At 44.9% G+C, this 21,716-nt stretch overlaps 1 protein-coding gene and 1 long non-coding RNA gene across 5 annotated transcripts in view; one reads left to right on the forward strand and one right to left on the reverse strand.

The window, feature by feature from the left end:
• The window catches only part of tatdn2 (TatD DNase domain containing 2), a 23,190-nt gene extending 11,096 nt beyond the window's left edge, over positions 1–12,094 (forward strand). For all 4 annotated transcript variants that reach the window (XM_073072498.1, XM_073072496.1, XM_073072499.1 and 1 more), the window contains exons 3-7: positions 1,255–1,770; positions 3,740–4,594; positions 4,882–5,009; positions 10,170–10,353; positions 11,524–12,094. In XM_073072498.1, coding sequence (XP_072928599.1) covers positions 1,255–1,770; positions 3,740–4,594; positions 4,882–5,009; positions 10,170–10,353; positions 11,524–11,664 — 1,824 coding nt within the window. In that variant the 3' untranslated portion in view covers positions 11,665–12,094. The remainder of the gene's footprint in view (positions 1–1,254; positions 1,771–3,739; positions 4,595–4,881; positions 5,010–10,169; positions 10,354–11,523) is intronic.
• Positions 5,304–18,806, reverse strand: LOC140741928 (uncharacterized). Its single transcript, XR_012102173.1, has 3 exons — positions 18,674–18,806; positions 5,962–6,075; positions 5,304–5,883 (listed from the first exon to the last, which is right to left on the reverse strand). It is a non-coding gene; the product is annotated as an uncharacterized lncRNA (long non-coding RNA).
• Between the last annotated feature and the right edge of the window lie 2,910 nt (positions 18,807–21,716).

The following is a 21,716-nucleotide window of genomic DNA, read 5'->3' on the forward strand; positions in this document are numbered from 1 at the left end:
CGATATCTTGCTGCAACCAAAAGTCTTGATATGATTTTTTTTTAAATTTCAGCTTTAGCTCAAAATCATTTTGTTGCGAGATCAGTTCTTCCTCCATCCTTCCTGTTAATTCCTCATTACAAGTGTTCAAGAACGGATTTATTATCTAATCCAGAATTTGGATTGAGCGAAGACCCTAACATCTCTTTGATATGCTTTTATTTAGCTTACCCAGGTGGGCACAATATTCTTAAAGATCATCATCTGGTATTCTCTCTTTCTCTTCCAACTCAGAATTGCTCAGAAATTGGAAAAGATTGTGACGGCAATAATTTATATAAGGTTAACTTGGACAGAAATGTGGAGATGACCAATTTGACTTTGATTAGATTCACATTATTTCCTTGCAATTGAAGATTGATATAATTAAACTTTGCCAATAATTCTGACAAATAAGCAATGTCATGCCTAATATTATTGAGTTGATTATTGAATGAAGCGCTTGAGTCTTCAAAGAATTTTATTACCGTCTCAAAAAGAGTCTCAGGCAATTTCCTTTTGAGAGCCATTTGAATTCTGTGTGCAAAAAGCAAACAATTAAAATGTTCATCATTCTAAATACAAAGCTCTCAAAATTGTTGAGAGTATGGGACTTGATTTTATTTAACTCTGTGATAAAAGTATTTAATGATTTGTGCAGCCGATCACTTGGGTTGTTTACAGCATAGTGAATGGCAAATATGTTCAGTACAACTTTTTTAATAAAGTAATAACCCCATAGTTGATTCCATCATTGGTGCCCCATCTGTTGGACAAACAAGAATGTGATGAGCAATGAAATGTTATATGAAGCACACAAATCATCACCGTTTTGTTGTGAAGTGCTGGTAACCATTTCTGAAAGTTTTCACCAAGTCTCTGGGGGGGGGAAGCCAAGTTCGTGTTTGCTTTATCAGAGTGTATTCCCAAATATGCAAGGAGCCTGGACAGTTTCATTGCCCCATTTGAAAAACACTTTTTCGTACATCAGACACAAAAAGATTAGTTAGCATGAGAAATTGAAAGTTTTGGGATTATAAAAGAATAGCCATAAAAGGTGCTGACGATTCTAAATATGATTAACAAAGGTTGCACTATATATATTAAAGTACCTGAAGGATGTTCTGTTTGGTTGAATGCATACAAGCAAAATCCCTATTTTTTTAAAAAAAACCTGTTACTTGCTCTTTGTTATTTGCATTGTTATTAATGTTACTTTTTAATGCTAAATTTCAGAATGTGAAAGCAGAGGAATGTCGATCAGCATTAAGTAGATCCACAAAACAAAGCTCTCAGTCTACATTTCAGACCAGAGATGACAACAGCATCATTCAGCCAAAGGCTCGGAAGGCAGTGCCACCACAGGGTACTAAAGTTCTCTACCTTAAAGCAATATCAGAAGCAATTGGTAGAGATTTCCAGAAAGCACATCAGCATTGCCGTACCAAAAACAGTGATCGTTCGGAGGAGATATTGGCTGGATCGGCTAAACATCTAATGAAAGAATGCAAGAAAACTGAAGAAAACAGCTGTCGGGAAGCATCTCATGTGGTTTGTTCTCAATATAGCAATCAACAACAAGAAAATGATTCTGAAAATTATTTTGTGGAGCAAAAATGGAATGTTGGATTAAAGGCCAGTGAAAATAACATGAATGAAAGACGGGTATCTACAGATGTAACTGTGAATGCTAAGACACATATGAAAGAAAGAAGTAGTGATTGTCCACAAAGTGAGAGCGTTGGCTACAAGGTATTCATATCTAGACTTCGTTTTATCTCAATGTTATATAGTGATAGAGGTATACTTTTCAGAGCTAATTGGAACAATTGTTTTGCATATGTTATTTTTGAATCTAAAACAAGTTATACAAAAATCTGAGATTTCAGGAAAATGTTCATACATAAGTATTACAAAAGACTCTTGCTATCTGGTATGTATCATCTAGTTTCAACCTGCAACCATTTTTATTAAAATAAGCACCAACAATACATTTAATTCCAAATGTTTAGCTAAAGAACTGCAAGAGGTTATGAAGTAATGAATGATAAAATGGTAAAGTACTTACCGGTACTTACTTGGGCCCTTAGCGGAGCATAGGACATTGATGACCTCCTATTTCCATTGTCCTCTGAAGCCAATGGTATGGTTGGAGTTCATCACTGTTTCCATAATCCATTGGTACAGGGAATTGGCCTATACAACATCACCAGAGCCTTGTTGGCCAACCCTACACATTTCCAACCTCTCACAGGGTTGGACCTTGAGGGGTGATAAAATGGGTAAAAATAATTACAAATTGAGCCTAATACCAGTAGCTGGGAGATAGTATGGGGAATTATAGATATTTACAGTCAGGAGGTCATTTGGCCCATCATCTTTAGGCTGGCCAGAAAATTATTCAGACTGATCCTCATTCCTAGGTGTATGTCCAGGTACTTTTAAATGTAATTAGAAATTACATTTTTACCTTTTTCAGTCTTTCAGGGTGTCCATCTATTTTTGGATATACTTATTTGACATTTCCTTGAATTCCCCACTTTGTTGCAACTGATCTTATCCAGTTTTGGCTTATCTCCCCTTTTTTTAGTAATCATAATTAAAAACATCTAAGTGCTGTGGATGAGAAGGGAGCTATCATGAGCTGGGGTTCAAATGATTTTAAAAGCAGTATGCCAAGTGGAAAAAGACAAAAGCCTTCTACATTTTAATGAAATACCAACTTTATGACAAAGTATAAATTATAAGAATTGTGAGTTATAAATCTATACAAATCTTCAGACTTCATTTGCAAATAAAGAATATTGAAGGAATACTAAGGATGCAGAAAATATTAAATAGAAGTCTATCTAAGGGAGGAAATACAAAAGAAAAAATCCTCCACTAGTAGGAGATTTCAACACTGTCTGATGGGTATTTAAAAATAATATGGGACATGGTAAATAAGGGGCTAAGTCGAGAGCAAAAAAAGATAGGATGCAAGATTTAGAAAAGTAAGTGTGAGAAACTGACTTTACAGAAAGGTTGGTGGAATATGCTACTAGAGTTTCAGTGACTGAAGCAGACTGTCTTGTATTACACTGAATAGGTGTTTGAATGAAAATATAGGTTTAGAACAGGGTAAGCGCATGGGATTGGAATCTTGTGGTGTATGGATACACACAGACAAGTTGGGTGGAAGATATTTATTTTGGTTGCTTATAACTAACTTTTCAGAATGTTTTCCATCGTGTGTATTCTGTTAATGTTTTGTTAAAAGTCAATGAAAAACCATTTGATGGGAGTTCTTATTTTCAGGTTAAGGGGGTAAAATTCAATTTTGCCTGAAGCCAGCCACTTCTGTCCACTGATCCTTCAACATTTTAATTTATTTTAATTTATCCTATTTAACTCTTTTACAAAAATATTTATATTTTGTGAACGTCGTCTGTGAATGAGTAGAAGATATGTTTTCTTTGTTTTCATTGAGCTGGTTGTTCAAAGACATTTTCTCTATTTTCCAATTACTAGTCAGCAGATAGTTGCAGAGATATTAAAGCAAATCCTATTATGACCTAATCTTTTGTTTTCAGTGGTTAATTTTTTGAAGCCCAAAAAGTATAGTGTATATTCACCTCTTGAAATACAAATGTATTGCCTTAGCTGTTTGCATATTTCTATTTTGTTTTGAACTTGATTTTGTCAAAATTATGACATCTCTTCCTTTTTTAAAAAAAAATAGAAACTGAACTCTGATGATGATGCATCTGCTGGAAGTGACTGGTCTGATGTTGAAGATCCTGCTCTAATAGCTACTTTTTCACAAGAAGATTCCAGTCCAGTGATTAACTTGGAAAGTTACAAATCTGGTACACCACTGAATGCCGAATATATCACACAACCATCTTTTGTGTATTCTACACCCTCCTATCCAGGTTCAAAACATTGGTCAAGCCCTGAAACACCTCAGCGACCTTCATTAACCAACAGATTTAATGATGACTGCTGTTATCTTAACCTTAGTGACGATGAAACAGAATCTTCCTCAAGACATTCAAAAAAATGTTTACAAGGCTCATCGTCTGCTACTTGCAATAATTTGTCTTTTGAGTCATTAAGTTACTCACCACATCAGTTTGATCATAGCAATAGCATGGATTTTAGTAAAGGTTCTTTCAACTCTTCATTTGAAGATTCAGAATGTTTGGACCATAACTGGGGACTGAATTACCAGAGGAATGGCTTTGTGGATACACATTGTCATCTGGACTTTTTATACTCTAAATTATCTTTTAAGGGGACTTTTGCAAAGTTTATGAAAGTTTATGACAGCACGTTTCCAGCTGAGTTTCATGGCTGTATCACCGATTTCTGTGACCCTCGCCATCTAGTTCTTGGAAAGTTATGGGAAAGTTTACTGGAAGACCCTCTTGTCTGGGGTGCTTTTGGCTGTCATCCGCATTTTGCCCGTTACTACACAAATGTACAAGAAGGCACAATTATCCAAGCACTGAGACACCCAAAAGCTGTTGCTTTTGGAGAGATGGGTTTGGACTATTCATACAAGTGTACAACAGACATCCCTAAACAAAAACAGGTAAGTGGAAAAACAAGTGGGACAACTTGTTCATCAACAAGTGAATTTGTCTGCTGACTTACAAGATTTGCTAAAATCTGTCCTTCAAAAACCATTAAATATTTGTTTTTCTTGAAATTCACACCATTAATCCATGAATTTTAAAAATTAAATGTCACAATTAGAATCAGGTTATAAATAAATCAATAAAATACAGGTACTCACACAAAGGTGGAGTGGTAAGTGGGAAGGGGTAAATGAATACGGGAATAATTATTTATAAATAATTAGATTTTTGTTTATGCCAGGTCTTTGAGAGGCAGCTGAAACTTGCGGTGGCATTAAAAAAGCCACTCGTTATCCACTGCAGGGACGCCGATCGGGATCTTTTTGAGATAATGAAAATCAACGTGCCAAAGGACTACAAAATTCATAGGTAAAAGGTCATTATATTCGTGTTTTAGTTTTATTTAGTGTTTTTATCAACCAATGATTCAGCTATGTTTCCCTGATGGTAAAATGATCTTGAGGCTTGATATTTTATAGGGTACGTAATATAAGGAACTTGTAGGTAATTTGTATTTCTTTTGTTTGGCTGTCGGAAATTTGCCTTGAACGCTTCCAGAATTAAAAACATTCTGGAGATTTGTGCTCATGCAAGACCTATTCCTCATAGTGCAGGATTGGAAACAAGAAGAAGTGGTCAGGTGGATTATTTTATTAATATATATACATGCTCATTGGCTCCATTGGGTATATTACTGTGTATCAGGTGTAAATTGGTCTATTATTATCACACATGCCCAGATACAGTGAAAACCTTATTACTACTCATACAGATCAATTCAGTACATCAGTGCATTGAGGTAACACAAGGTAAAACAATAACAGAATGCAGAATAAACTGTTACAAAAAGGATCTAGTGCTTTCCCTGTGTATATGATGCATAAGCTCTTCTTTGCCTTCCAGCCAGTTACGTGTCAATTTTAACCAATATTTCAATGACAAGCTCCGCCTTTTTCATCAGGTACGATGGTATATATACCCGTCGACTGTCCCTCATGATTGGTTAGTCTTCAACTAATCAGGTTTCCACTGTCCCACCTTGTTTACAATCATATTCCAGATCTTACTTAGAGACCTTCGTCGTTGTGAAAATTCTTTAGTCTTTTTTCAATGGCTTCCTTCACCAGGTGGTCCCAAAAGCCATTGGTGCAGCATAGTAGTTCTGTGCCATCGAAGTCAATCTTGTGGCTGTTGCACATGCAATATTCTGCTACTGTTGGTTTCTGGAAGATTCGCCAGGATCCTGAAGAAATACTGGATTAATACCATCCACAAACCCATAAGAAAGCTCAAATCCCAGTTTATACAGATAAAAGATTACCTGGGCTCAGGGTAGCTGGCGTTTACAGGATTCTCTGTGAATGCAGAGCAGCATATATCGACCAGACGGGGCACAGTGGAAGCCCGCATCAAGGAGCATGTCCGTATGGGTTACCTGGAGAAAGCCACAACAATGATGAATCAGCAGATAGAGAGGAGGTAGAGCAGCTTGTGGTCTGGTGTGAACACAACAACTTGAGTCTCAGCATGGACAACACTAAAGAGGTGATTGTGGACTTCAGGAAGGTGAAGGCTGACTATTGCACATCAACACCACTTGGAGGACCAAGTTTCTTGGAGTGCACATCACGGATTATCTCACCTTGTCCCTGAACACCACCTCTTTATTCAAGAAAGCACAACAGCACCTCCATTTCCTAAGGTGATTGAGGCAAGTGAGGCTCCCTACTCCCATTCTAACCATACTCTACCAGAGCACCATCGAGAGGGTCCTGACCAGCTATATCACCATCTGGTATGGGAATAGCAAGACCCTGCAACAGATTGTGACAACTGCTGAGATAATCATCAAGATCTCTTCCCCTCCTCTCCCATCCAGGCCATACACCAGAAATGCTGAATTCACAGAGCCCTCAGAATTGGCAAGGACCAATCTCTGATTTCCTACCATCAGGAAGAAAGTACCACAGTATAAGAACAAGGGCTGTTTGGCTCCTTCCCCTCAGGCTGTGAAACTTCTGAGCACTTTGCTGCCACCCAGGACATATTTATGACAACACCAGTAGCAGTAATACCGGTGTGTACTTAAATAAATGCCATTAATGCATTTTATGTCAACTTGTACATCCATAGAAAATTTTAAAATCTATAACTATTATTTCATATGTATGATATATGCACCTTGGTCCCTGAGGAACGAGGCTTCATTCAGCTGTATACATGTGTATGGTTGAATGACAAATTTATGTTGCAGGAAAGTTGAAGGAGAGACAAGTAGGGCGAAAATTTCACATGATAGGGAGATTATCATCTATGTGATCTCCCTCAGCAAAATCTCTTTTCTAGTCCTACTTGCACTCACTGGCCACCTTGTATTAGTTACACCTGTGCACCTGCTCGTTAATGTAGATATCTAATCAGCCAATGATGTGGCAACAACTCAATGCATAACAGTATATGGACATGATCAAGAGGTTCAATTGTTCAGACCAAACATCAGAATGGGGAAGAAATATGATCTAAATGGCTTTGACCATGGAATGATTGCTGGTGTCAGTCAGGACAGTTTGAGTATCTCAGAAACTGCCAATCATCTCAGTAGAGTTCTGTGGACAAAAATGCCTTGTTGATGAGAGATGTCAGAGAAGAATAGTCAGACTGGTTTAATCTGACCGGAAGATATCAGTAACTCAGATAACCAAGTGTTACAACAGTGGTGTACAGAAGAACATATCTGAACCACAACATGTCAAACCTTGAAGAGGATGGGCTACAGCAGCAGAAGACCATGAACATACCTTAACAACGGGAGGTACCTAATAAAATAGCACTGAGTGTAAGTTATACAGGATGGTAAAGAAAAAAAGCTCTCCAAAACTAAGTGTTACTGCTAAAGCACCCCAGGAATTTTTAATTAATTTATGAAAGGGACAAACTTACATTAGTTAGTTGAGGATGTTATTGGTATATAGCAAAGTGAAAACTAGCACATTTATTGTATGTTTGGATTTTCAGTGTATTTTGTTAATATTTACATTTAACTGGATTCTCCCTCTTCCACACTTGCTTCAGCCCAAAAGAGACATTCTTAAACCTGGTACTGGATAGGCAATGCTGCACCCAGACATTTCATCTTTGCTGTTTAGAACCCTAAATATGTAATTCTTTAGACTACTGGTTCTCCTTTCTTCCCCTACATGACAGGACCTCATACCATATTGCTGTAAGCAGTTTACCCAAAGCAGTTTAAGCAAATTTGCTGATGATACTAAGCTGGGTGGCAGTGTGACATGTGATGAGGATGTTAGGAGAATTCAGGGTGACTTGGATAGGCTGGGTGAGTGGGCAGATACTTGGCAGATGACGTTTAATGTGAATAAGTGTGAGGTTATCTACTTTGGGAGTAAGAACAGGAAGGCAGATTATTATCTGAACGGTGTAGAGTTAGGTAAGGGAGAAATACAAAGAGATCTAGGAGTCCTTGTTCATCAGTCACTGAAGGTGAATGAGCAAGTGCAGCAGGCAGTGAAGAAGGCTAATGGAATGTTGGCCTTTATTACAAAGGGAATTGAGTACAAGAGCAAGGAAATCCTCTTGCATTTGTACAGAGCCCTGGTGAGACCACACCTGGAGTATTGTGTACAGTTCTGGTCTCCAGGGTTAAGGAAGGACATCCTGGCTGTAAAGGAAGTGCAGCGTAGATTCACGAGGTTAATTCCTGGGATGTCTGGACTGTCTTACGCAGAGAGGTTAGAGAGACTGGGCTTGTACACGCTGGAATTAAGGAGATTGAGAGGGGATCTGATTGAAACATACAAGATTATTAAGGGATTGGACAAGATAGAGGTAGGAAATATGTTCCAGATGCTGGGTGAGTCCAGTACCAGAGGGCATGGTTTGAGAATAAGGGGTAGGTCATTTAGGACAGAGTTAAGGAAAAACTTCTTCTCCCAGAGAGTTGTGGGGGTCTGGAATGCACTGCCTCGGAAGGTAGTGGAGACCAATTCTCTGGATGCTTTCAAGAAGGAGCTAGATAGGTATCTTATGGATAGGGGAATCAAGGGATATGGGGACAAAGCAGGAACCGGGTATTGATAGTAGATGATCAGCCATGATCTCAAAATGGCGGTGCAGGCTCGAAGGACCGAATGGTCTACTTCTGCACCTATTGTCTATATCCTTTCTGCAGTTTCCAAATTTATCCAAACAGGGAATAAGAACCTTTGCAAATGATGGTGTTCTACCAATTATTTCTGCCATTCTAGGTAGTGGAGTGGTGGATTTAGGAGAAGATACAAAGAGCTATAGTTAGTTGCTGAATTGCATCCTCCAGGTGGTTTGTACTTAAGCCACAATGCTTTGGTGTGGAGGACAACAGTGGTCAATGTGGCAGCTGTTCTATCCAAGACGCTGTTTTGTTCTTGGACATTATTGTGGCTGAACTCATAAATAGTAAGCATTCCATCATGCTCTTATTATAAGTAGTAGAAAGACATTGGGAGTCAACAGAGTCTCATCCCAAAATAGTGTCCTCTGACTGCTATTGATGTGTCCAGGTCCATTTAAGTTTCTGAGCAATGACTATCTATACCATTGAATGTCCAGGACAGGTGGACAATAGAGATTTTGTTACATTTGATAATTAACTTTCAGTTGTGTGGTACGACAGCTATATGCTACTTTCAGTCCATGCAACATGCAGATACAGCTGCTTTATTAGCATAGTTGTGAATGGAACTGAACTTGCAATGAACAGCAAACATTCCCACTCTTAGCCTTTATGATGTTGAGAAGGTGATTGATGGAATATTTGAATATAATAGAGCTTATTATACTGTGGTAAGGAACTCTTCTAGCAAGGTCCTGAAGTTGAATGACCTCCCAATAGTTTGTACTAGGTATGACTAGCCAATGGAGAATTTTCCCAACAACTTCACTGACACTGCAATATGCTCTGTTGATACAAGAACAATTCCTATCTCTTTAAATTTGATGAAATTTTGCCAATGTCTGGACCAAGAGAAATAATGAGTATAAAGAGCAGAGGGAGGAGGAAACACCCTCCTGCACTTACCCCTGACTGAGAGAAGCAACTCCAGAGCAAAAAGAGAGTAAGTTCTGTGGAAAGTTTCATCATGACATGTTCAGGCAAACCGAACCACTTCAGAATATGACATGTTCCGTAGGTTTAGAACAATCTAACTACCATTTCTCAGATGTGGTCTGTCCAAAATCAGATATAGTCCATATTTTCAAGATTGATAAACTGTTGCAGTAAGTTGACTGTACAACAAGGATAAGAGAACAACCACGCTCCTGATCCTAGAGGTGCACAGATGTCACAGTGAAGTGAATTTTTAACTAGTAACGTGGTGTTGAGTTCTACTAAGGGCAATATATTTTTCTCTCCAGCATCTGGATAAATGTTCCCAGGCATAAGATGAATTTTAAAGAATACTTAAGGAAACTTCATCCCTGTGAGAAACAATAATTTTGTTACATTGCTTGTGTTTTAATTTGGTTCTGCAGGCATTGCTTCACAGGCTCTTATGAGGTGATTGAACCATTTCTACATGAATTTCCAAATTTATCCGTTGGATTCACAGCCTTAATCACCTACCCATCTGCTGGTGTGACCAAGGAAGCAGTCAGAAAAATCCCAATGGAACGGATTGTTGTAGAGACTGATGCACCATACTTTTTACCTAGAGGGGTCAGTTGTACAATTTTCATATTTCCCATGTTGTCAAGCTCCAAAGATAAAAGCAGAAGTTGTAAGCTTACTGAAATGTGCATTTCATACATATTACATACACACACATACAATCTTGATGTCTATTTGAAAATCTGGACAGAATTTAAAATGGTTAAAATACTTAAAGTCTATGGAGGATTAGAGTTGTAGCGCCCAACTACCATGTTGCATGGCTGCAATGTGACATCCCAATTCTTCTGTTCACTGCTGCAGTCTGTCCATGTATAATGCCATTTTCAGAGAGCTATGAATTTGCACTCCAAGTTCCTCTGAGTTTCCCATCATTTACTGTGTCTTATTGGTATGTGACACCCCAAAATGTATTACCTTATTTTTCTGGATTAAATTCCTTTTGCCACTGCTCCACCCTGCATTCCAGATGATGTACTGCATATCCCTCAGTATTTCTAGTCCTCAATCCTTCTGCCAGTGTAAAGTTTCTAATATAGCTACGCTCATGATTGTAACTATCTGTACTTTGCAACTTCCTCTGTCCCCAAATTCTGAAGCCTATTTATGTAACTAAAGTCCCTCTCTGCACTCCTAAGGTCTTCCTGTCTTTTTCTGAAATGAAGCACATAGAATTGGAAATAATCACTGCAGATGCAGGTGAACCAGTGTTGCTCCTTGATTTATATTGCCCCTTTGTTCTTCTAACTAGAACATGACCCTTTGCATCTCCCTCCATTAAATTTTACCCACCACCCATCTGCCCATTTTACAATCTGTCTTGTATCTAAGCTTTTGAATCCTATTATCTCCATTTAATGTTCACTACATCTCTAGGTTATTCAAAATTGTCCACTTCATTAATCTATATTATAATCAGAGGTCCCCCTAGCAAACCTCAGAATACCCACTTTAAACTCCAGACAAAGAAATGCCCTTTTACTACTGCTCTGCTTGCTGGTACTGAAGACAATTTTTCATCAAAGTGGCAGTAATGTAGATGAGAGCCAGGTACTTTTTCACAATGCTGGAAAGCAGATAAGATTTTATTATAAATGCAACAAAACTAAAAAACCTTTGTACATGCTCTTACTACTACTTAACATTAAAAATTACTGTGCAGGGTGCTGGAAGTAAATATTTGAACCTAAACATAATGTATGTTTGCTTTGCTTTCAGGTTTCTAAAGGAATTTGTACCTATTCCCACCCAGGACTTGGCTTGTATACTGTAAAGGAAATCGCTAGGCTGAAAGCGATGAAACTGTCCACAGTTCTTTATGCATTGAGAAGAAATACCGAAGGATTATATGGAATATAAACGACTGACAAAATCTCTCAAAATATAATACCAGTTACTTGCATTTTGAAAATAGAGTGCAAGAGAAAATTTGCATGGAAATAATGGCAGTTCAGACTGTTATTTTTCCAACAGTGCCTTCTAAGGTTACATGATTTATTTGTTTTATTTTTAATTGAGTACTGCATTATTTGTAGTCAACTTTGATTACTAGATGCTGCTGATGTTTCAACTACAAAGAACTTGAAAGACGATCAGACACTTAAATATCTGATTAGCTTTGCTGATTTACAACTCAAACAAGATGTCTTTATGTGTCACGAACCAATGGCTTGTGTTCTCTTTCTGGCCACCGGTTTTCTCTTGAATGATTGCTTTCTGGGGTGGAGGGTGCAACTGTTATCAAGTATCAGCCTTCTTTCAAATCTGATATAAAGAATTGACAAAACAACTGAGATTCAAGATTGTCATTCTTCAGTACACAAGTGTAAAGGAGAACATAATGATTGTTATTCCATATTCAATGCAATATAAAAGTGTGACATTCTTGACAGGGAATGATTACCGGTAAATTACAGAGACACTTTGTGTTGCTTGAGTTCCATCCTTGCTGTTGTAAGTACTGAAAGTAGGCAAGAACATTTTTTTTCTTGTGTGTTGTGGAAGGGGTTAATCAGCCCAACAGCTTTGGGGAAGTAATTGTTTTTAGAACATAGAATAGTACAGCACATTACAGGCCCTTCAGCCTACAATGTTGTGCTGACCCTCAAACCCTGCCTCTCATATAACCCCCCCCACCTTAAATTCCTCCATATACTTGTCTAGTAGTCTCTTAAACTTCACTAGTGTGTCTGCCTCCACCACTGACTCAGGCAGTGCATTCCACGCACCAACCACTCTGAGTGAAACACCTTCCTCTAATATCCCCCTTGAACTTCCCTCCCCTTACCTTAAAGCCATGTCCTCTTGTATTGAGCAGTGGTGCCCTGGGGAAGAGGCGCTGGCTGTCCACTCTATTTATTTGTCTTAATATCTTGTACACCTCTATCATGTCTCCTCTCATCCTCCTTCTCTCCAAAGAGTAAAGCCCTAGCTCCCTTAATCTCTGATCATAATCCATACTCTCTAAACCAGGCAGCATCCTGGTAAATCTCCTCTGTACCCTTTCCAGTGCTTCCACATCCTTCCTATAGTGAGGCGACCAGAACTGGACACAGTACTCCAAGTGTGGCCTCACTAGAGTTTTATAGAGCTGCATCATTACATCGTGTCTCTTAAACTCTATCCCTCGACTTATGAAAGCCAACACCCCATAAGCTTTCTTAACTACCCTATCTACCTGTGAGGCAACTTTCAGGGATCTCTGGACGTGTACCCCCAGATCCCTCTGCTCCTCCACACTACCAAGTATCCTGCCATTTACTTTGTACTCTGCCTTGGAGTTTGTCCTTCCACAGTGTACCACCTCACACTTCTCCGGGTTGAATTCCATCTGCCACTGCTCAGCCCGACTTCTGCATCCTATCAATGTCTCTCTGCAATCTTCGAAAATCCTCTACACTATCTACAACACCACCAACCTGTGTGTCGTCTGCAAACCTGCCAACCCACCCTTCTACCCCCACATCCAGGTCGTTAATAAAAAATTTGAGTCTGGTGGTCCCACTGTAGTCTCTTCCCTGCCCTCTGGGAATGGGATAAACAGTTCATGAGCAGGGTGGGTGAGATCCTTTGTTATATTGCTGGCTTTTTTCCAACACCTTTCTGTATACATGTCCTTGATGGTGGATAGGCTGGTGCTGTGTTGTACATTGTAGAGCCCACTGCCCACAGTGCAGTTTCTGTACCACACAGTGATGCAGTATATTGGGAATCTCTGAACTGTGTATCTGTCAAAGATTGTGAGTATTGTGTGTATAGTCCAGCTTCCTCAGAAAATAGAGACAGTGATGAACTTTCTGACTGGGGTGTGTTCTCTGGGAACATGAGGTTGTGTGAGAAGAGCACTCCTAGGAGTTTGAAACTGCTTGCATTTTCCACTGCTGTGCCGCCAATGTGAAGAAGGGTGTGAGTGGTGTGGGTTTTCCTGAAATCACTAACAATCTCTCTCGTCTTGTTGACATTGAGGAAGAACTTATTTTCCTGCCACCAGGCTTCTAGCTCTTCCATCTCCTCTCTAAAGGTCGTCTCATCTTTGTTGGTGATGAGCTCACCGACTGTCTTGACAGTGGAATTGATCGGCTGTTTGGCTGTGCAATCGTGTGAACAGTGTACGGCAGTGGATCAGCTCATAGCTGTGGAGGGGGGCACCCATGTTGAGGATGATGGAGAGGGAGGAGCAGTAGAGCATCCTGACTGTCTGAGATCTTTTGGTTAGGAAGTCCAACACTCAGTTATACAGAGGTATATTTAAACTAATGATTAGAAGTGTGTTCACCAAGTTCTCTGGGATGATAGTACTGAAATCCAGAAACAGCATTCTGATGTAAGTGTCCTTGTTTCCAGATGTGTCAGGGCCAGCTGCACAACTGATGCTATGCCATCTGTTGCAGAGCAGTTCTGTTGGTAAGCATATTAGTGAATATTCCAGTGTGGCAGGATGAGTTTCAGTGTTACTAGTTTTGCAAACAGACAAGTACTGGTTCGTTAACCTCAGCCCCAAAGCTTGCAACAGATTTCCTGGCAAGAAGTTGGTGCTCAATTTCTTCTAGAATCTTAGAAGGGAATCCTTTAAGGCTGGAGCGCCCAAAATCCCACCCAATCCAACCAGGCATGTGGATGTGCAGAATGGGTGTGTTCGTGTGAATTTTTGGGTTGAGGTCATTCACACTTAGCAAATGACCTGCTGGCGTCTGTGGGATGAGTGTAATCGGGAGGCGTGAAGAATGTATGTAGCTTCAAAAGAAAGCATGGTCTATACTTTGTAGATATGGAATTGTCCTTTGGGTGTGTGGCAAACAAATATCGAGACCACGTTGGACAGACTTTTCCACCGAAAGCGTCTCCGTCCATATGATGCCTGCTGAACCTTGTGTTGTCTAATAAAGCTGCTTTGTATCTACCAGTAACTCCCTCTCCTGTGCTTACATTCACGCCACAACATTTGGTGTCAGGAGTGGGATACCTTTGTGATCCATCGTGTGACCAGTGATCCTAGCAGTCTAAGTTGTGAGTATTTTCTAAAATAGCTCTCACACTGGGATCTGTTCGGGTCGGTGGTTCACAGGAACACGAGGTGTCGCGAACGCAGAGAGCTGAACTGGTAGATATCAAAGTGATGTGTGCGTGTGTTTATGTAAATGAGGAAACATCCTAAGTGTTAACTTGGTGAGACCGAGCCACCAAGTTGCTGAAGGTGGTTACCGACAGTTCGGGATCGAGAAGCTGCATTTTCTTGTACGTTTTACAAGTGTGATGCAAAGGAATACAGCAGGCATCATGAGTTCAGGTGCTCAAAAGTGGCAGATTGTGGAATATATATTTCAGTTTTAAGTATGTACTGCTTAACTGGTACCTGTCTTTTATATTTTGCGTAGCGTGGGAATTAGTGTGGGGATATCTCGGGGAGAAGTTTTACCCAGATAGATCTACCTGTCACAATGCGGAGGGGCAAGGGTGCTGGAGGAGGACCCAAATATGTTGTACAAGGTTAACTAAATAGAGTTTATTACCATTCACAAGGAGAGCCGTGACGCAAGGATAGAACCGAGATAAACAGAGCAAAGAGGAAGCAGGAATATGCGTAATGGACGAGGACTCAGGGTGTGGGGCCTAGGACTTGGAGCTGGGGATCGGAGACAGGATTCGGAACCCGGACCGGACTTGGACAGAGAGCCAGGACTTGATACGTGGAACGCCAAACGCAGAGCCAGGACCCCTCCTTGGGAACAGGACGTAGGGCCGGGGCTTTACACAGTCAGGACCCCTCCTTGGGAACAGGACATAAGGCCGGGACTCATACACGGAACACAAACGACAGTCCACTTGAGTAGCGGCAAACGGCCTGCCTACTGAGCGGGATACGAGACGGCAAAACAATGGACGGTGCTATAACTGGGCCCAAGTTTGTTCCAAGCAGCAGGAAGCTTGCTGGCACTTGCTTCGGGAGGAGTCTTGGCTTGCTCCGGCAAGAGACTTAGTTGGCTCCAGCTAGATGACTTTGGCTCGCACTAGCTTCGGTGACTTCGTTACCGCTTTAGCACCAACCAGCTGAAGCCTGAGATTTATAAACTGCCTGTCCGGTCGAGTGTAAATTGCCTTTAATCACCATGCCCGAGGGACACGGGAAAACAGGGAATTAAAAGGAAACAAGGAGTCAAGGGTCCGGATCGTAACACAACCCAGGTAAATTTAAAGGGAACCCAATCCGGACCATGACACTACCAGAATGGCACCTATTGAGGTCAGGCAACGTCGGGTTGAGAACCCTGATGATCCGAGCCAGACCTTGACCCTGATTACGACCATTCATAAACCCTTCACCCCCAGGGAGAAACAGAGCATTTTGTCAGAGTTACCCTCACTTAAAGTTGCATATGGAAATACAGAATTCTGGCGTAAGTTCGAGGAAATTGTTGAAATTCACCAGATGCACGCGTTGGTAAAAGCGAAGTGCCCGAGGAATGTGTGGGACAGGATGGCCCAAGGGGTGCGGGATGGTACCGGGAGCGCCAGCAATGAAGAAAGATATCACTTTTTTTTAAAAAGGGGAAGTGAGGCAGCGACTGGGGGGAGGTGAGAGTAACTGGGAAACGATAATGGCAGTGACTCAAAAGGCTGATGAGGCGGCCATGGATTATGCAGAACGTAAATAGCGAGTTTATGAGTAGTATTCAGGGTTGGATAATCCAGGAGGGACGACCCAGTCTTCCTCAAAATGCTGGAGGATGGCCTGAGCTCAGCCCACCAGGAAGTTTTAGATTTAGGCACAACAGTGGTGTCGATCTACTCTGCGATAGTTTTGTGGGCCAGTGAGATAGACCAAAGGAAAGGCAAGAGGAATCGTAAAGTGGCTATAGTGGATGCAGCTGTTACGAAGACACAGAGGGTTTGTTTCAGGTGCCGACAACCCGGGCACCTAGCAAAGGACTGCCGGACTAGGTATAGACTGTGGAAGAGTTAATATGCTACGGCTGTGTCCTATCGGGACATGGCTGGAGACAGTGTCCAAAGGGGAGGGGGAAAACCCAGGCGAACGTCACAGCAGACACACAAAATCTCCCACCCCATCGTGCCCAGTCTGACTGTCGATCAGATCATAGAACTAGTAAAGACGGCTCCTAGGTCAGAAAAGGATGTGGCGGCGGGCTCCACCGCGGATGTACACAACAGCATTGTTGGGGGGGGGGCGGCAATGCGATGTTAGTGGACACCGGGGCATCGGTATGGATAACTGACCTACCCTTCCCAACAATCGGACAGGCCATTTATATTACGGGGGAGGGGGGGGGGGGGGAGAACAGAAAAAGCAGAAAGAAGCGAGTCGCAAATACTAGAAATCGGGGAGTGCAGCTTCCAGTGTATTTCTGGGTATGTCCAAATATCGAGGGCACTATCCTTGCAATAGACATCCTAAGGGAAGCAGGAGCTGTTATAGATTCTGGAAGGGGAGAAATAATATGGACAAGTCAGCGGCTGCGAACGCGTACAACCAACAGAATACACAACCTGTCTAGCATAGTCGCAACTGCCCCGATCACCAGAGAATGCAGCCCGGATGGTGTCTGGGTTACCTTGTCATCAATTCCCAGCAGTGTGGGCTACACACAAGCACGATTGTGGTCGAGTAAAGATAAACCCAGTTAAAACAGAGGAGGATCTGTATAAACTCCCTAAGCAGGACTCTATAAAAACTGATGCACTGACCGCTGTTCAGAATATAACGAAGGAACAAAAAGACCAGGGGATACTCAGAGGGACCGCAGCCACTCCAGAACTCAAATGTTTTTCCACTCCCTCCGAGGGCAGACATTATTGCGAATAAGGCAGCAGGGGAACAAGAGGCAATTGAAATTGTAAGCGTGCGGGAAGGAACGAGCGAAGCCAGTTTAGTAAAATTATATGAAGAGATGGAGGCAGAAGAGAAGGAAAAATGGAGGAGAACAGGGGCAAAAGAGGGACCAGACGGGTGCTGGACACACGGGGAGGAATGAGTCACCATGTATTAGCAGATACTATTGAAGTTATACCATGGGGCGATGCATCAGGGAAGACAGAACATGATCCTGTGGTGGGTGGGGATGTTGAGAAATTCTGCCGCCGTTGTATCATTTGTGCCCAGCATAACCCTGGTAAGGGCAGAAAGCTACAGCTGGCAAATCATCAGCCCCTGCCAAAATAGCAGGGGGAAAAGCTACTGTCTAGGAATTATGGACCACTTCACCCGGTGGGTAGAGACATTCCCAGCAAGGGACTGCACTGCCAGCTCTGCTGCATGGATTCTAGTTCAGGAAATCCTCCCAAGGTGGGGAACCCCGGTCCAGGTGAATTCAGATCAAGGAGCACATTTCACGGGGAAAGTGATGAAGGAAATGTGCCGAGCGCTAGGAACTCGACAACCGTTCCACATACCCTACCACCCTCAGAGTTCAGGGATGGTAGAAAGGATGAACCGAACAATCAAGAATGCGTTGGCAAAAGCTATAGCTGAGATATATGGGTTGAGGTATTGCCGGGAATCCTGTTGAGATTACACGCAACCCCGAAACGCACATTGGTTCCCAACCGTTACCAATTATTGATGGGGCGAACAATGCGACTCCCCTATGGGGTAATTACGGGTTGCGGGGAGCCTGGGGTTTACAGGGATAGAATGACCCAATATGTGAAAAACCTTTGTAACCAATTTAGCGAAACAGCAGCAGTGAATCGCTGATCAGAGGGAAAGGAGATAGTCCTTCCACAGCCCGGCGACAAAATCATGGTGAGGGTGCTGCCAGAAAGGCCGGGGTTTGCCCCCAAGTGGATAGGACCACAGACGGTCCTCTTAACCAATGATATGTGTGGACTCAAGTTAAAGCATACGACTCACCCTCTTGTTGCTCCCACTGACAGAGCCTGTGGGTGCTCCTGGAGAGAGTTTCAGGCTACATCCACACTACACCGGATAAATCCGTAACCGAAGCCTCGTCTCTTCGTTTTTACCCTTCTGTGGTGAACTACATATACCTGTCTGGACACGCCCCCCCCCCCGCTGACTGCTCCTGTGGCTCCTCCCACAGACCCCCTGCTGACTCCTCCTGTGGCTCCTCCCACAGACCCCCTGCTGACTCCTCCTGTGGCTCCTCCCACAGACCCCCTGCTGACTCCTCCTGTGGCTCCTCCCACAGACCCCCTGCTGACTGCTCCTGTGACTCCTCCCACAGACCCCCTGCTGACTCCTCCTGTGGCTCCTCCCACAGACCCTGCTGACTGCTCCTGTGGCTCCTCCCACAGACCCACTGCTCCTGTGGCTCCTCCCACAGACCCCCTGCTGACTCCTCCTGTGGCTCCTCCCACAGACCCCCTGCTGACTGCTCCTGTGGCTCCTCCCACAGACCCCTGCTGACTGCTCCTGTGGCTCCTCCCACAGACCCACTGCTCCTGTGGCTCCTCCCACAGACCCCTGCTGACTGCTCCTGTGGCTCCTCCCACAGACCCCCCGCTGACTGCTCCTGTGGCTCCTCCCACAGACCCCCTGCTGACTGCTCCTGTGGCTCCTCCCACAGACCCCTGCTGACTGCTCCTGTGGCTCCTCCCACAGACCCCTGCTGACTGCTCCTGTGGCTCCTCCCACAGACCCTGCTGACTGCTCCTGTGGCTCCTCCCACAGACCCCTGCTGACTGCTCCTGTGGCTCCTCCCACAGACCCCTGCTGACTCCTCCTGTGGCTCCTCCCACTGACCCCCTGCTGACTGCTCCTGTGGCTCCTCCCACAGACCCCCCGCTGACTGCTCCTGTGGCTCCTCCCACAGACCCCCTGCTGACTGCTCCTGTGGCTCCTCCCACAGACCCCCTGCTGACTCCTCCTGTGGCTCCTCCCACTGACCCCCAGCTGACAGCTCCTGTGACTCCTCCCACAGACCCCCTGCTGACTGCTCCTGTGGCTCCTCCCACAGACCCCTGCTGACTGCTCCTGTGGCTCCTCCCACAGACCCCCTGCTGACTGCTCCTGTGGCTCCTCCCACAGACCCCCTGCTGACTCCTCCCACAGACCCCCCGCTGACTGCTCCTGTGGCTCCTCCCACAGACCCCCTGCTGACTGCTCCTGTGGCTCCTCCCACAGACCCCCTGCTGACTCCTCCTGTGGCTCCTCCCACTGACCCCCAGCTGACAGCTCCTGTGACTCCTCCCACAGACCCCCTGCTGACTGCTCCTGTGGCTCCTCCCACAGACCCTGCTGACTGCTCCTGTGGCTCCTCCCACAGACCCCTGCTGACTGCTCCTGTGGCTCCTCCCACAGACCCCCCTGCTCCTGTGGCTCCTCCCACAGACCCCCTGCTCCTGTGGCTCCTCCCACAGACCCCCTGCTGACTGCTCCTGTGGCTCCTCCCACAGACCCCCCTGCTGACTGCTCCTGTGGCTCCTCCCACAGACCCCTGCTGACTGCTCCTGTGGCTCCTCCCACAGACCCACTGCTCCTGTGGCTCCTCCCACAGACCCCTGCTGACTGCTCCTGTGGCTCCTCCCACAGACCCCCCGCTGACTGCTCCTGTGGCTCCTCCCACAGACCCCCTGCTGACTGCTCCTGTGGCTCCTCCCACAGACCCCTGCTGACTGCTCCTGTGGCTCCTCCCACAGACCCCTGCTGACTGCTCCTGTGGCTCCTCCCACAGACCCTGCTGACTGCTCCTGTGGCTCCTCCCACAGACCCCTGCTGACTGCTCCTGTGGCTCCTCCCACAGACCCCTGCTGACTCCTCCTGTGGCTCCTCCCACTGACCCCCTGCTGACTGCTCCTGTGGCTCCTCCCACAGACCCCCCGCTGACTGCTCCTGTGGCTCCTCCCACAGACCCCCTGCTGACTGCTCCTGTGGCTCCTCCCACAGACCCCCTGCTGACTCCTCCTGTGGCTCCTCCCACTGACCCCCAGCTGACAGCTCCTGTGACTCCTCCCACAGACCCCCTGCTGACTGCTCCTGTGGCTCCTCCCACAGACCCCTGCTGACTGCTCCTGTGGCTCCTCCCACAGACCCCCTGCTGACTGCTCCTGTGGCTCCTCCCACAGACCCCCTGCTGACTCCTCCCACAGACCCCCCGCTGACTGCTCCTGTGGCTCCTCCCACAGACCCCCTGCTGACTGCTCCTGTGGCTCCTCCCACAGACCCCCTGCTGACTCCTCCTGTGGCTCCTCCCACTGACCCCCAGCTGACAGCTCCTGTGACTCCTCCCACAGACCCCCTGCTGACTGCTCCTGTGGCTCCTCCCACAGACCCTGCTGACTGCTCCTGTGGCTCCTCCCACAGACCCCTGCTGACTGCTCCTGTGGCTCCTCCCACAGACCCCCTGCTCCTGTGGCTCCTCCCACAGACCCCCTGCTGACTGCTCCTGTGGCTCCTCCCACAGACCCACTGCTCCTGTGGCTCCTCCCACAGACCCCCCCCTGCTGACTGCTCCTGTGGCTCCTCCCACAGACCCCCTGCTGACTGCTCCTGTGGCTCCTCCCACAGACCCCTGCTGACTGCTCCTGTGGCTCCTCCCACTGACCCCTGCCAACTGCTCCTGTGGCTCCTCCCACAGACCCCCTGCTGACTGCTCCTGTGGCTCCTCCCACAGAACCCTGCTGACTGCTCCTGTGGCTCCTCCCACTGACCCCTGCTGACTGCTCCTGTGGCTCCTCCCCCCCCTGCTGACTGCTCCTGTGGCTCCTCCCACAGACCCCCTGCTGACTGCTCCTGTGGCTCCTCCCACAGACCCCTGCTGACTGCTCCTGTGGCTCCTCCCACTGACCCCTGCTGACAGCTCCTGTGGCTCCTCCCACAGACCCTGCTGACTGCTCCTGTGGCTCCTCCCACTGACCCCTGCTGACAGCTCCTGTGGCTCCTCCCACAGACCCTGCTGACAGCTCCTGTGGCTCCTCCCACAGACCCTGCTGAC

This window comes from Hemitrygon akajei, chromosome 19, assembly GCF_048418815.1.
Source record: "Hemitrygon akajei chromosome 19, sHemAka1.3, whole genome shotgun sequence".
NCBI lineage: Eukaryota > Metazoa > Chordata > Chondrichthyes > Myliobatiformes > Dasyatidae > Hemitrygon > Hemitrygon akajei.